Consider the following 16,861-nt stretch of genomic DNA (forward strand, 5'->3'; position numbering starts at 1 on the left):
CAACAACAGCAACAAAAAGATTGTCTTTTAGAAATGCTTTTGTGGCTCACTTTTTTTTCCTGTTCCAGACATGGATGAACTACCTTTCCCTTGGATTTGTTGAGGTAATTATTTCCTGGTGTTTCTTGATACACCAGTACTGAGAGATTATATAACTACGTTAATGTTTTCTGTTCTAAAGTAACTTGAAGGTAAACTGGAATGGGGTTTTGGACATGTTCTGACTCTAGATACGACTTCTACACAGCAACCTGAATGCAGGCTTACCCAGGTAGGAAGGTAAGGTTTTTTAAAACAACATAGCAATGGTTCATTGTCTCCATGAAAATTACTTCAAAAGAAATTTAAGAGTTAGTTCTTAAAAAATCTTGAGGTGTTGGAAGATAAGCTCATCCCAGTGCCAACTTTTTGGTGCTAGCAGTAGCAAAAAATGGGAGAAGTTACACAATTATTTTTAGAGTTTGATCCTCCAACATCCACTTGAGTCAGCAGGTTCTTAAAAGTGTGATATAACCAATAGTCTGTGTTTTTTCCTAACAATACTGTTTAGATGAATGCATCTGCAGCAATTGTCAGATGCTGTAATGACTACTGAAGTATACCTGTCCTGGACTTACAAAGATTTTGTGGTGTTATTTGATCTCTCTTCTGTTTTGAGCTCCACTCTTCTTCCCTTCCGAATAGTTATGCTTCTTCCACCATATTTCCTCTTGTTTACTCTTTCTTCACTGTTCCATTGAACTGATACTTGAATGCTAAGCTTACTGTTAATAAAAACATCTTCACGTTGCTCCCTATTCTTCAAAATTTTTGTAAAGAACACTGAAAAAAAAGGCTAGTGAGACAATATAAACCTAGTCCTAGCATTTTCTTTTCTTATTTTGTTGTAATTAATTAATTGAAACTTTCTTTATACATGAAGAATTTAACTAATATATGGCAGTTTATGCAGGTCTTTCTCCAATGGCTTGAAGATGGAACAATATCGAACATGCTCTTTCGTGTAAGAATTCAGTAGTCACTTAAAAACTATCCCAAAAAGTAATTTAAAAAGAAAGGGGGGGGGGGGGGGGGGGTTGTCATTCGGTTGCTTATTTAAGCAGACAGAGGGTAAAGAGCCAGAGGAATAAAGTAAAATGTGGACTGTGGCAGCATTAGAAGTGCCTTGGAAACAGTTGATAGGCCATTGAAGATGATCCTGAAGTGGAGTCTATGAATAATTTAATGGAAGCAGTGGTTAAATGTGGAAAGCAAGTGTATACCAAAGGAGACTATTTACAAAAGTGCCCTGCTCTTTTAGTAAGCTATGTTGCAAGGGAAAGCAGCTGCTGAAAATTGGTGTAAATAAATAGGTGGACTAAACAATGAAGACTTAAGAATACAAAGGAAACTAGTTGTACCTAAATCCCATGAAGCGGACTTAATGTTATATGTACACTCAATGAGAGAAGCGTGTACTTCATTTCCATTAAATTAATGATCAGGCTAAAATGGCAGGTTGAATTTAGGTAACTCAGAAATTCTTTGACTTTGGAATTCTTAGAGGAAAGGCATAATCAAGAGTGCAAATGCTGTGAGAAAATTGGGAAATAGCAACTTTTGTACTAAGTGTACACAAATTGTATTAAAAGAAAATACAGCATCCCTTGTTTCATGTGTATGTTGGAAAATAGTAACAAATAGACTTGGGCCTGTGCTTATTTGCTTGAGGGATTGTTTAAGAAAGCTTTCTCTTTTCATGATCTCAGAGGGCTGAGTATTGCATCTGATTGGTGCCAGCTAAATTCAAATATTTTATATAAATACTTTGTATATTAATGCTATTAAAACAATTTTGATATGTGAGTCTAAGCAGGAGCATGTTGATATGTATTTTATTACTTATTTTGTTCCTACTGTGGAACAAAGTATAATTCCAATCTAATCAAGTTACTATTTTATGTGCTGATACCTTGGTCTTTGGCTTTGGGCCATTGGCTCTGGATTTGCCTTACTTCTTTCCCCCTTAGGATTTTGGCCAAGGTTGTTGTTTAATATGTTTCTCCATTAAAGCGGTTTTATTGATTCTTCAATACTATTTTTGCTTATCCAATGGTAGTTGCTCTAAGACCATGATAACACCATCATTTTAATTCCAAGTCTGCCTTGTTTCTGGGATGTAACAACCAAACATATATTGACTTGATTTCTGCACATAAATAAAAGTGCTAGCACAAGACAGGCCGTGACACTGGGTGGCTTTGGCTGCAGGGGTTGGCCCCTTCCTTTTGGTCTAGCGTAGAAGTTAAGGCAAGTTAAAGAGGTTCGTTAACTATGAGCTAGACTAAGTGTGAACCAGACTGTCAAAGAACTGTTTCTTTTACACTGATTTTTTTTTTTCTCCATAAATTTGCCCAATCTCTGAAACATTTGCAGGGCTCTGTATGTGCTTGAGAGTTTCAAGCTCCTTGATGCTGTGCTCTGTGCGGATTTTAAATGCTCTAATATCCTTTTTTTGAGAAGGCAAAAATGTTCAACACCTAGAGGTAGGCATATTACATCAACATGCCTTACTGTTTCCTGCTACTACTACTTAATGAGTCCCAGAATATAAAAATAAATCCCCAATCTATAAAAGCTTACCATCTGATGAGTTTAAAGTCTTAAGACGAATGTGCACACAGTATGTGAATTATTTGGGGAAATAAAAAGCTCTTTCTACTTCTGTAAAATAGTTGGTAACAATGGCAATGTAAAACCCAATAGGAATTTAAACATCACATAGAATATTAGAAGGAAAAAGTTCTCCCTAGGAGATTTATTGTTACAGATTGTTTGCTAATATCTTTGTTGTCTTTTGAATATGGCTGGATACAATATTACGTTACCAGAAGAGTTGAGATTTGAGATGTGTTCTAGTATTGCTCACAGAAGGAAACAAGATATATAAGGATATTGTTAAATCTTGCAAGATGTACAATTACTACTTTAAACAAGCTGTCAAATTATTTTCCAATTAGCTTTAGATATATTTGTTATTAGCGTAGACCAGTCACAGTAGGAAAGTACACGATGTTGAACAGCAAATCAGTTTTTAATTGGGAAAACAAGTAAATCATTAAATGTGCAAGTATGAAACATGATTTCCTTCCAAAAGTATTGTTAAAACCTATACAGCGGAATTGTTATATTCTGCTAGAGCTCTATAGACAACAGAGTGGGTCTTTGGGGACTGTTTGAAAGTTGATGGTTGTTTTAAACAAAGGATTATTTTTTACTGGAATCAATACCATAAGAATGCTGAGATACCAGCTTCTATGATTCCCTTTCAAAATGTCTTCAGAAGAGCAGGTCCTTCAAAGTGGCAGTCTGGATCGATACTTATTTCTTGCTTAGTCTGTAAATATGCTTGGAAGACACTTTGGAACGCTTAACTTACCCATTTTATACCATTGTTTTGGTATGTCAGTTTGCCAGGATATTATCTCTAATCATTCACTGTTCCTCCTGAATGAAAGAGCAGATCTGGCTTTATGATTACATATTTGGTTCGTGAAGCTGCTTCAAATGTTCTCTCCTCTTGTAGTATGAATCAAACCCATTAATCTGATGGGATCATCGTGAATAGCTTCTATGTTTGCTGTGTTTTCAGCAGCCAGCTGCTCACTGTTGAGGTAAATGCTAACTTTGGAAGCCATCGTGGTGGGCTTAGATGATCTTTCTTCTTCATCCTTCTCTAATGACGGGCCTGCCTTTCTTCTTGGTTTTCTACATTTTCCCTTGACACTGTGATCAAGCGAGGCATAACACATCTGATTGGCAGACTCCACCTAGAAGGAAATTCACTTTATTTAACATTCGGTGGTTATGCTTGCTTAAAATTGTCTAAGACTTTGAGTATGTCTACACTGGTAGACATAATACACATAATAATGGCTGAAGTTTACCCAAACTAGCTGTAAACTAACTCATTAAAAGCACAAATTATTAAGCTGTGGCAGCACAGAAATCAGACCAACATAACCTAATGGTAAATGACTCATGTTGTTAGGATAGTGACAGTAAGGAAAAATTCATCAGGGTATTATTGGAAAGTTTCTCTGTGGGAATGAGGGTAGCTTATATAATCAGTCCAAGTTCCTTGGGATGCAAGATTTTATTTGATCTGGTTTTCTTCCCACTTTTTTTTTTTAATTACAATCCAGTTATTAGCAACAACATTTTTCACAGACTTTGTGCAGAAAAACAAAGATGGGTAATGCTTGTCTGTATATATGATCTCATTTCCAGTGCAAAATATATGCTTTGTGTGTCTTTCCCCTGATTCTCTCTGTGTTTTTCAAGCCAAATTGTCAAGCACTTTTGACACTGGAATTTTCATAGATTATTCTGTTTCTGTGAAGTTAATGAAAACAAATGTCTAGATAAAAAAAAAGGATATTTTTACCCTCTGGAAGTATCCTGAGAGGCAGGTTGGAAATTGGTCCTTATGAAATACCTGGAAATTGACTCAGGAAATTGATGCTAGGAATGCTTCAATTACAGACAAATTTCAGTTGAAGCTAGCATGCTTTCAGGTGTCCAGGTGTCTCAAAAAAAATACAAATCAATAGAAAAACAGTCATCTTTAATTTGTTAAGGCATATAGATTTTGTGCTGAGCAGGAGAGAGCCAGTCAAACTCATGATTATTATGTGATGTAGCTTGTGTTTTCACTTGGTTGATGTCCAAAATAAAGAAAAATAATTCTTTACATAAGCCATAGCAGTAGATGTGGGCTTAATTCAGTCTGATCTGCATGCCTGTGACTGAGCTGTATCATGCCATATGGATGGAAATGAGCTGTCTATAATTCTGCTCCCTCATTAATGACCCAGATTGAATGAAGGGTCAAGTCTGCGCTTAAATTCCCTGATGAACTGAGACACTAACGCATGGTAATTTTTGTGATAAGCAGTGTGAAGATTTTTGTTATATATTGTCATGGGATAAACACAAGAACTCTGAGACAGACCACATTACCCTAATTCAGAAATCCAGAATTAAAATAAAAGATACCTGTAGTTGGTTAACTGGCCTTTGAGGCTGGGACTTCATCTGCTCGTAACAACATTCCTCTATAATTTATCAAAGTAGAAAAATGTTTTGGTTATTAAAACATGCTACTGAGTCTTAAAAGATCAGATCAACAGATCCTCCCTGTTACAGAACTAACTCTCCCCAGTTTACTTTGGTAGAAGTTTATTTTGTTTTGAAATCATACACAGATCTCTCCCTCTATTTATAGACGGGCAAATAGCTAAGAAATTCAGACACACGGTGAAAATGAAAATAATTTTCTGTTCATATGGATGGGAAGTTTCTCATTATTCACTAAGTGGGCATCATTTTAGACTGCTAGGAAGACATCTTGCAATTAGGGGGTAACCACATACTAATGTATTTTTCAGCATAGGCAATCTTTTCATTGGCTGAGAAGGAGGCTGTGAGTTGCAGCAGCTGATGATTAAATTCTATTCCTGTCTCTACTTTCAGTTTTCTGTAAATCTGGTGCAGGTTATTTTCTCATGCCATACCTCATTTTAGCCATCAGTAAAACAGATTACTTCCTTACAATTTTCGGACTTTTGTAGTGACAATGCATTTGAGTGTTGGCTTAGTTAAATTTATGCAAACCCTGTATGAAAAAGCTGGGTTTGGTATTTTGTCCCTACAGTTCAAGTACTTTAGTTTAGTTTTGCTTAACCCCAAATAGGGCTAGCAAAAAAAGTTGTGTTCATGTTACTTAAACACTGCTTTAACACCATAAGGGCTTCAAGAGGCATACCCTCAGCATATCTAGCTCAAGCTGCAGTTATATGATGTTACTGCCTTTAATGTGGTATCTCTCTGCCAAGGATGATTAACTTCAGCCCAGTAAAGTGAAGAAAAGCTATGTCTGCCCACCATTCAGCTGCTGGGCTTGTTTCAGCATATTTGTCAACATCGGTGATGATCTGTGGATAGCCACAGCAGAGAACTGATGTTTGTTTCTGCCAGCTTCTGTGGGAGCATTGACTTTGGGCAGTGAGTCATATGCGTCTTAGATTGGTTTAATATGCATGGATCAAGCTGATATTTCAACTGGTGCAGCTTTACATGTAGAAAAGCTGTTGGTTTTGAGATATTTGGCTGAACAGCACCATTTAGACTGTAAAAAACCAAATTCATTATGAGATCTGGTCTTACAAATAGTAGTGCAGTATGATGGTTTGCAGTTCTATCCCAAGTAGGTATTAATACAGCAATTGAGAATGGGTAGATTCTCAAGTTTGCTATTTGAGAAACACAGAAAGTGTTGGTCAGTCAGCTTTTAATCATACATTTATTATAGCCTCTGAACACACACATGTTCTTAAAGTGAAGCTTACCTAAAATATCTTGATTGAGATTGCCATAAACTGGGTCATCTTCTGTGTAATAGTCGTCATAGCTAGAAGGGGAATGGAAAAATACGTTTAATTCACAGAATTTGCTTTATTTAGGACTCCACTAAGCTACTCCAAGCATTTTACACACATATAGCAATAGCAGATTGTATGTGAACTAAAAAACAAGACCAAAAATATCAGGAGGGGCAGAAATGGCAACATCTGTGTTTTGAAGAAAGATTTGTTATCTAGCCAAGAATTGAACTCTTCTTTCCTGTAACTTAGTAAGTATAAAGATAATCTTAAGACTACTAAGCTACTGTTTGATGTAGTTATAGAAATATTAATGATCACAGAAAGGAACGCAATTTATGTCCTCCGAGACCACTTTGTGATACAAACTGAAGGACTAAATGGGTCTTTGGGGCAGCATTCTTAAAGTCTACTCTTGATTCAACTAAAATGTTTATGTTGACACAACTAGAGAAGACCAAAGCAAAGTTCAGCTTTGGATTTTTAATGGTATTCTGTGTTTCATTACCTGGTGTTGCTTGAAAATGTTTTTAAGCATGTTTGTAAAATGGGAATTAGTGGGAAGCACTGCATAACCTTGTTCCTATTGCACCCCTATACTGTGCCTCATCAAGGGAATGAAGTAATGCAATCTAACACTACTTTTTCGGTGGTATTTTTCAACTGAACAGGCAGTAATAAACAGAGACTTCCCAACTTCAAGTAAATTTATAATTGAGGATTGGTTTGGGGGAACAGGTGAAGGCTTTTGTATTTTTGTTTCAAGGGCCTTTTATAATTGGGTTGAGATGAGACTCTTTCCATCTCTGTTTTCTAAAGTTTGGGTGGTTTTTTTATATGGAATAAGAGAAACAGGCTTGTAACAGATCTTGAGGTATCTATCCAGCAGCTGTAAACACTCTGGTTTATTGATTTTGAACATCATGTGTAAAAGAAGGGTATGAAACATAAATACATGTAAATTATTGCTCCACAGTGTTAAATATCAGACTATAATTTATCACTGTTTTCTGAGAGTTCTTTTAAATTATTATAGATGTATTGAGTTTGAGTGATAGTGAATAGTGTTTTAGCTCAATAACTTGCACTTCCTTCAGTACATAAAATTATCATATTAGCATGCAATTATTTCATTGTTGATAAAATGACTGGAGTACATCTTCCCCACATGACTTTTTTTTCTCCTGTTTTCTTTGGAAAACTTCTCCACAACCATCATGCTCTCTGACATTTCCAGGCAGGCTGCATGAGATACTGGATTTTCCTCTATGCCATCCATCCAAATCCTTCTGTCATTATTTATTGCTTATTCCACCCTTGCCAGAAAGAGACTTTTTTATTCAACTTACCTTGGATTGTTGTCTTCATAGTCTTTATACATTTTAGCTGGAAAATTTGTTAAAAAAATAAAGTTAAGAGAAAATGAAATGTGCTATTTTAGAACACTTCAGATAATTATCTCCACTGACATGCTTTTGATTTCACTGTAGAGAGTAGAATTGAAAGCTCTTGGCTCTGAGGACCTTCAGTTGTCTCCCTGCTTTTCTCAATTACTTTGACTAATACAAGAAATATTTGTGTTATGACCCTGTGCTGTGGCTGCAAAGTCTACGTTAGTTTACAAGTGCCCCAAAAATGTATTGTAACACATGCTATTAATTCCTTGTTTCCTCCTCCTCTTGCTTCTACTGCATCTTTTTCTCTGCCTAGGAGGTGCATCATGTGTTTATATTACAAGGTGAAGGGTATATTTATTTTACTAGTTCTATTGTTTGTATCTCTGAAAGAGAGATATCCTGTCATCCACACCGATGAAGAAACTGAAGCAAAGAGGCAATGGCTACAAAGAGATTTATTGCTAGAGCTTGATTAATAACTCAGGAATGCCCGACTTTCTATCCTATGCTCCAGGACTTCAGAATTTACTACAGTAAGCTTCAATTCCATGAGGAATGCAGCATCAGCCAATCTGACCGAAACCTTGCTCAAGGTTGGTTTTGTAAATGACTGATTTTTCATCATAGAAATACCTGCCTAGTAGCACTAGAAAACAAAATAAACCAAAAAGGTTCCCCTCCATCCTGTAACACTCTAGCAGCTCTTTACTATGCTGTAATAATCTAATTCTTTTATACTTGGTGAGTTCAGTTTATAAGCATAGGCCTTCTGTTTATGTAGATTAGGTATGTATGTGTGTTTAACGTGGTTGAATCCACCAGTGTTTACCTGCCCAGCCCTACGTGTAGAGCACAGGTGCAGTTTTCCCTGTGTAAAGGCAGTTTTTCCCTGAATGGGAGTGGTAACAATTGTACAACTTAATAGCTATAGAATTGTATGCATAAGAGAGGTGGCACTGGCAGAAGCAATTCTGTTAAAAAAAAGTCATAGTTAATTTTAACCAAAACCAGGGTATGACCATAGTAGGCCTCTAACATAAATTAAATCAGTTCCTTACTGTGAGTGGCACATTGGTTTAAGAGCTACATTAGGATCCCATGGTGAAAAGCAATTAGAACTTTTTTCCAAAATAAACTGGTTAAGCATAAAATGTATATGAAATCTGAAATTCAAATAAGCATTCAGGAATTTGGGGAAGAGAAAATTTTCTCAAATGCATTTTGTATCAGTGCAGCTACTTAAAATATTTTTAAATTCAAGTACAAATAACCAGTTTCATGAAAAGTACACTTAAAAAAAGGGAAATTACAGATGCTAAAAATATATTTTAAAAAAATTAGCTAGAACTAAATTCTTCACCTTGTACTTGTTCTGTTGGTTTGTCTTCAGAGAATGGATTTGGGGAGCTGTTTTTAGCAGCGGATTGGGCAGCTAGCAACCATTCTATAATCAAACATGACTCTCCTGAAAATTTTTAATAGTTACACCCTCTTTGCTAGAATCATTCTTGCCAAAAGATAACTTTTAGATTCAAAAGAATCAGTTTGGTGGCTTGAAATCTCCCAGCAGTGATGGCTTTCTCTACAGACGCTTTAAATACTCCAACTCCATTCCTTACAGAGAGACAACATTACATACCTTGCTTCTTTTTCATATAGTGTGAAATGTTCAGTATCAACGAAACAACCAGAGCCAAACTCAGAAAGGCCAAAACTCCCCAGACAGAAAAATGGCAGTCCATTTCTGTAACTGAAAGAAAATAATTTTATAGTTTGTGTTGTCTAACAGTTTTACTGTATTCTTTGTGGTTGGTTGATTTTTGCTTTCAGTAATTGAAGCTGCTATTTTGTTGTTTACTCTGTGACAGCCATTATTATACAAGCTAAATAATTAATATCAAAACCAGATGCTAAATAATAAAAAGCAACATCAATAAACTATTAGCAGAATTACTGTTTCATAGGAATTCCGCCAAAGGCTGGGCTATTGGTTTGCCTGTAAGATGCAGTAAAATCACGCATTGCCAAAGAAAAAAAATCATTTTAGTCAATAGCTTTGAAATTATTTTTGTCATTGTCTTTCGCTTGCTATCTGCAGTAAAATTTTGGCTGAATTCTAGAGTTCATGAATGTAGTTCTGAAAATGAATTCAGTCAAAACAACTTACTTCACTGGAAATGTCTCTGTGTAATAGCTAAGACCATCAGGTTTTAACAATCCCTGCAACAAATTTCAAAGGTTGGTTATGCGTTTTCTTGCCTCTCCTGTTAAAACCACTTGTACTCGTATCCTTGCTCTCCTTCCTGAGAAAGCAGAGGATGTCCTGGCAAAGGATGAGCAGTAGCTAGGAACCGGTGAACCCCTCAGAACTACTGCAGAGAAAATCCTGAACAGCTCCTGAAGAATCACTTGGTAAAAGGTGGGTCAACTTAATTGAACACAGCCTCCTTTTGCGCTGAACTTGCCTCTCCTTGGAGTGCTATGAGAAACACAGGAATGAATCTCCCTGCACCGAATGTATTTTGTCATTTAATTAACTCTTCAATTAAGTACAGGAATACACATTCCCATGTTGCCGGCGCAGGGCAACGCGTTTGCTCCTGCTGAGAAGACAGAGCTTTGTTCCTTGGCTGACCAGCTCCGGCTCACCTAATTATGCTGGTGTCGCAAAAGCTCTTTTAGTTTTGTTTTATTCCAAGCCACAGCTGTTTTTCTGATGATGAAATGAGAGAATATAATTCTTGGTAGTAAAAAATCACAAATCACATGGCCTTCTACGATACAGGTTTCCTTCCTGATGAGAACTCTCTTTTAAAAGGAACAAAACAGAGCAAATAAGCTGTAACTTTCTGACAGACTGGTAACTGCTTTTTGCACATGGTACTTCCACTGGCCTTCCTTTTAAACTAAACATCCAATTTCCATTCTTTTCTTTTCTCCTACTTCAATTCTCCCAAAGGAGTTTGAGGGTCCTCCATCAGTGCAATACTACTTTTCATGTTGAGAGGCACTTTTTTGCAATGAGATACAGACATTCATGAGGAGAGACAACACCCCCAAGAAACAGCTATATGTTATTCCAATTTTTCAGAGAAGGCATTAAAAGAAAGGGAGATCCTACCTTGAGAAGATGTTATCAGGCCATATCAAGAACCACCAGTGTTTGGAACCTGGTTACTCTACAATTAGTCACTCAACTTTTGTATCCTACGCAACCTGTCCAAAACTACAAGAAGTGTATGTCAAAGGCAAGAACTTTTAAGTCTCAATGTAGTGCCTAAATAATAAGAGTCATCCTTCCTTATTCTCCTGTCCTTTTATCTTTTCTGAAGGAATTGTTTTCCATTTTTCCTATGTTCATTTCGTATTTCTTTTCCTACAAACTCTTTTTCCCACCCCCACCCCCCAGGGAGCAAAAGCAGTACTGTGGCATAAGAGAAGGGAAATACATGTAACTCTGATAGAAACTACAACTCTGTGATTCATTAGAATAAAAAGAGTGAGTAGATATCTAAAGCACAGTTCCAAGCTAAATATGTACCCTGTTCTTGATACTGAATGCTGTCATTTATCTTTCTGATTCAGGAATCTTATTTTTTCCCTGGTGTTTCCAGAGTAGGAGGAGAACTCTTAATTTCAATTTGAGTATTTTCAGCCCTTAACTGAAGTGGAGGAGGAATCCAAATTTTTGATTACAAGTATTATTTTCATGTTTCAGCTTCTGATTTAAACTGGAATTAGTATCTGGAAAATAGCACAGTTGGAAGAAAGTTGTTACTGTTTTCAGTTTCAGGTTTAACTTCTACAGTGTTAGAGCAATGCCACTTCTCTAGGACCTAAAAAATATTCTAGCAAAACAAAAGGCATGAAACTTGGATTTCTAATAAAATGTACCAATGTTTTAAACCTCACAATCTATAGGTCTTAAACATGATTTAGAAAACTGCATGGGTGTGGGCAGATTACAAAAACAACATTTACATTTATTCCTAGCTGAACACTACTTAGTTTATTTTAAAATTTATTTTCCACAACTCTGACTTAAACATTTGCTTGTATTTCAGTATCATGTATACAAACATACATGTGATTTCAGTATCTCATTTTTTAGTGTTTTTGTCTTTGCAATACGAGCTATTTGTTTGTCAGACAACACTACTTCCATTTCAGAAACAACAACAGTTTTCATTTACCCCATAAAACCATAGTAAAGGCCTTGATTGGACACATAGGAGTGCTGCTCTGAGTGCTCTGTACTTTTCTAATGTTAGTTTCAAGTTAATCTTACTTTCCAAGTGCAAAACATGAAAGATTTTGATTTTGTATCTTAGCTTTACAGATCTACATCTCCCAGCTCTTTCCCAGGTGTTCTTGTACTACCCTTATAATTGTTGCCAATATGCTAGCTATTTACTTTTATAACTGCATTATTTAAATATTTACTACTTTGACAACAGCAGCAGTAGAAGGAAGGATGAATATATGTGTGAAGAACAATTTGCTTCCTCAGATAACTACACTTCTGTCCCTATATGTATAATAGCAGATGCAACCTATGACAGTTAACTGGTTGTGCTAAAGACAAAAAAAAGATAAGGTGGAGAGTGAAAAATAAACAGAAAGAGAATTCTATTAGACTAATTATAGCCTGTTCCAAAATAGTGTCTTTTATTCTATTCTGTAATTTTAATTCTCATTCAAATCATCTGCTGTCAAATGTAACAAAACCAGATTATTATTTTTTACATATTACATACTTATTCCAAAGAACCCATAGCACTGTGTTCAGGGGCATTCTCATCTCGATTGCCCTCAAATTGAATATTTTAAGAAATTTTGTTATAACTTTGGAAAAAAAAGTCCTAAGGAAAAATTAGGCCCCTGGGAATAGTACACTATGATTCTCATAGGATAAACTAAAATTCCATCAGGTTTTCTGTGATAGTCTATCTGTGATGGGAAAACCTGAGTGATAGTAGTTTGTTCATAAGAAATCATATTGAAGTTGTTCTTAAAATAATGTGCTTAAGAAAAGAGTTTATCATATAGCCAAAGGTTTCATGAGAAGGACAACAATTCTCATTTTATTGTTAGAAAAAGTTGGGATGTGTAAGTGGGGGAAGTACTATATTTAATCATTATAAATATGACAGTATTCTGAATACCTAATAACAGAATCTCTCTGGCATTAATGATACATTCCTATTCTGCTGTTCTTTCATTTCTATTTGGAGACAGGGTCAAACTTGGATTTGTATCCAAGGAGAACACCTACCTTAGGTAATTTACTCCATCTGGATGATGTTTTTACTTTTCTGATTTTAGGGATGGGGTTACTTGTCTCCTCTTAGTATATTTTACACTGCTATAAGCTAAAGGTACTATATTCACATAACAAAATATGGGCAAACAAAAGACTTTCTAAAGACATAGTTAATTGTGCTTTTTCTCCTTTTTAAATCTATTGACAACTTTCTCCACAAACAGAGACAAGACATAGAAATAAATAGACTTTTGGTCACTTGTTCTTAGGTTTTCTCTTTTCAGGGTTCATAATACTGTTATTGGAGGGGGGTGAGAGGGAAGAAGCAAAAAAAAGGAAAAACAAACAAACGAAAGCCCCCAAAACATTCCAGTCTTTCCTGGATGAATTTCTGTGATTCAATGTTACTGCAACTCAAAGGAGTAGACATAATCATGGACTTACCTTTGGGGAAAGGGGCCAGATTTAACAATTAAGGGCTAGAAATAGTTTATCCTCCTAACAGCGTAACAACAGGTAGCAGAAGTACTAAGTTTCATTCCTTCTTGTTCTAACGTATTTTGTTTAGAGAATCCATCACAAAGGATAATGGGAAGATACCATACTTCTACCAGTTTTTCCTACTGAAAAGGAACATGAGGTGGGGAATATAGATAGCTGTCAGGCTGGACATGCCATCTATGGTATTGACTCATCATTCATAGAAGCAGATTAATTACTTTGGTCGCTACCAGATTTATATGATGATCTGGAGCATGAAATGGTTTGTTTCCTGTTGTTTCTGTCTGCAAATTTGTCAAAGATGAGATAAAGTTAGCTTTTTTCCCCCTCCTCTCCAATTAAATGGTGAAATAAATAATATTCTGTACTAATGACCCTTGGAAAAAGAAACCCATTAAGAGACTGATGAATGTTAAATTAGCATTAAAGATGCTTCCACCTGTGTGAGTTTTAAGACAGGATTAATTCTCCGGGAAGGATTCTTTAAACTGCAATTAATTAGTGCACAACTAATTGCTTTGTAAAATAGCAACTTCATACTTCAGAAGGGAAGCAGCACATTGTAAAATAAGAAGCCTTCAGCACAGTAAATATTTTAAGCACAAAACTAATGCCAATGCTTAGTCTTCATTAACAAACCTGAATTAATGAAGGTTTAAGCTGTTGATGATGACTCGTCATCATTATTATTAATAATATGACTTCAGAACCCTGAGCAAGCTTCTTGGAAGACTGGTAATCTACCATAGTGTGTTTTTACTGCTCCTTTTTTTACAAATTTATAATACTGAAAAGATAAGCCTTACCTGGTTTTGTTGTTTCTAGGAATACTCCCCACGGCTTTATCCAACAGGAAATCAAGTTATGTTGGCAGACCTTGGATACTCTTTTGTTTTGGACCTGGCCGTATGAGTCTATCTGTAGAGTTGCTGTCAATCTTAAAGGTCTCCAGTCTTTTTTCTTTTTCATCTGCTTTCTTACAAACAGGAAATGTGGTTCAAGCTTTTACAACCTCACTAGCAAACTGATGGTCTCCTTCAGTGTTTGCCTCCAAGAGAGGAATAAAATATTTATGTGTGCACTCGCATTTATTATCCACCTGCCTTGCCACAGAAGAGCATGTGCAGGACTATTAGTTTCATTTTATGTGATACAAACCTACTTTTGTAATATTCATATGAGACCCATACTCTGAGACTTCCTGTTTGTGATGTTATGTTGAATTCAACAAAAGTATTTAGATCCATCTTAAACTAAATTACAGAACTATTTTACCTAGGAGTGCTATTTGACTCTTTATCTCTTGACGTTTCTAAACCAAGCCTGAAAGTCCATTGCTGAGAGAGCCTACAGTTTAGCTGAAACAAGATTCAGAGGCACAATGCAGAAATTATATTATTGCCAGCTCTGGAAAGTCAGGCTAGGATATTATAATATGCTTCCTCCATTCTTTAAAGTCTATGAATCTGGGCCCACAATCCAGAACAGTAGTGGAAAGAGAGGGTAAACTAGCATGTGGCATACTGTGTGTATTTGTCTTTAAAATTTAATGAAACATGCCTGTGTTTGGGTAGAGAAGCCATTTTATTCTCAGAATCAGAGTAGCTTCTTCCAGAGGAAGCTTGCACTCTGAGCACTGTCAAAGAAGCTTTTTGTTAACTTCTGAGGTTTGGGCTTGCCTTTTTTTTTTTTTTTTTTTTTTTTTTTTTTTCAGAGCACATGGTTTTATTTCAAATTATGCATACTGTAGAAGCAGGAACAGTTTCTTAAGAGAAAAAGAGAATCACATGACTACGTTTGTCTTTTTGGAATGCATACATTGAAATAGCCCTCATTGTACATTTATACACATACATGCTAAGGAGCAATGTAAAACATTGCTCTTCAAGAAAGGTTCTTATGTGAGAAAATGTCCTTTGCAGTATATGTTTATTTGGGATGTTATTACTTTGGAATATTATTTTTATATTAAATGCCTTAGATCAATACTTAAGAAATAAGTTACTGGATTAGAATCTTATTTGAGCATGAAGGAGCAGGTTAGTCTTGATTAATATAACATGCCCTTCCATTTGAGTCCAAAGGTGATATAGACTCTTAACTACTCAGAGCTTTATCATAATGAAATGAGTTGGTGAGGAGAAATTAATATAAAAATACTAAAAATGTGGGTATTCTTACACTTTATACTGTTTTTAAGGTTGTAATTATCGTGATGAAAAATTGCATGAAAAAACGACACTATTTTAAAGTGGACATAACTTTGGCATTTGCTAGCAACTGAATTTAGACACCCCACTCATAAATATAGGTAGAATCAAAATTTCTTGTTAAACCAAAAAGCATGGGTCCATCACATTTCACTGAAAACCAGGATATAGAACTAGACCTCCTTTCAGTAAGTGATGCGTTCTATGATCTGTAGTTTAACCTGTGGCTTTAAGCAGGGAAGTAATCCAGTTTTGTGGAGACTGCAATTCATGTTTGAAAGTAAAGGGTTTGTCACGAGCCTAGGGACCAGCCTTGACCGGTTATAACAACTGGATTTAGCAGTTCCATGTTGTAGGATCAAGTGAACAGAAAGAGTCCCGGGGCCATCTGATGAGAGTATGCATCTCAAGAGGGGGCCTCTTGTTAGGAAAAAAGATCCTGAGCTGAGAGAGAAGCTGCAGAGAGTGGGAGATATGCATTGTAAAAATGGAGACAGTTGCTTAGTTTCTCAGCTAAGAGCACGAGGAGTAAATCTGAGATCTGTAGAGGATTCAGAATGAAATGCTTATCAGCCTGAACAAGAAGCTTACAAGGAATAAACTCCTTTGGAGATAATTAGGGGCATAATGGAAAGGTGAACACCGAGAATGCAGCAGGGGATTTCTGGGTTTGTAGTCCTGGTGGTGTATTAATAAACCTGTTCTCCAAGAGCAAATCATTGTTGTACAGTATCAGCTTTGACTGGCTGCAGAAGCAAAGTCTATTAGATTGGACATGAGCTTGGTATGCTATTTTGGGCAGCCTGCAACAGACTGAAAGCTCTGTTAGATAGCAAGAAATTATTTGCTGCAAGTAGTCTGCTTAAAGTGCTGTTATTCGGGATAATAAAGACAAGGACAAATCGTGCCTAGTTTTAAAAAGACAGGACATAAGGTAATGCTACTCCATCCGCATTTATTGTGTACAAAGACATTTCCTCTTTTGAAAGTTCCCAAGCTATAAACTGCTGGCTGCATATTCTGGGAAAGTATCTCTGACTGCTTAGCTACTTATGTGATCTTTGGTAA

The 16,861-nt window shown here is 36.0% G+C and overlaps 1 protein-coding gene across 2 annotated transcripts; it reads right to left on the bottom strand.

Annotated features, from left to right (window-relative positions):
* Positions 1–3,366: 3,366 nt before the first annotated feature.
* On the bottom strand, positions 3,367–14,553 carry TRAT1 (T cell receptor associated transmembrane adaptor 1). 2 transcript variants are annotated; one of them, XM_075034751.1, is made up of 7 exons: positions 14,390–14,517; positions 10,941–11,045; positions 9,459–9,569; positions 7,772–7,808; positions 6,390–6,451; positions 5,038–5,096; positions 3,367–3,809 (listed from the first exon to the last, which is right to left on the bottom strand). In XM_075034751.1, the coding sequence occupies exons 3-7, from the start codon at positions 9,559–9,561 to the stop codon at positions 3,543–3,545; spliced, it is 528 nt and encodes a 175-aa protein (XP_074890852.1). In that variant the 5' UTR covers positions 9,562–9,569; positions 10,941–11,045; positions 14,390–14,517; the 3' UTR covers positions 3,367–3,542. The 2 variants fall into 2 exon arrangements, with proteins under 2 accessions (XP_074890852.1, XP_074890851.1); XM_075034750.1 differs by lacking the exon at positions 10,941–11,045 and having other exon boundaries at positions 14,390–14,553.
* Between the last annotated feature and the right edge of the window lie 2,308 nt (positions 14,554–16,861).

Source organism: Buteo buteo, chromosome 8 (genome assembly GCF_964188355.1).
Source record: "Buteo buteo chromosome 8, bButBut1.hap1.1, whole genome shotgun sequence".
In the NCBI taxonomy this organism is placed as follows: Eukaryota; Metazoa; Chordata; class Aves; order Accipitriformes; family Accipitridae; genus Buteo; species Buteo buteo.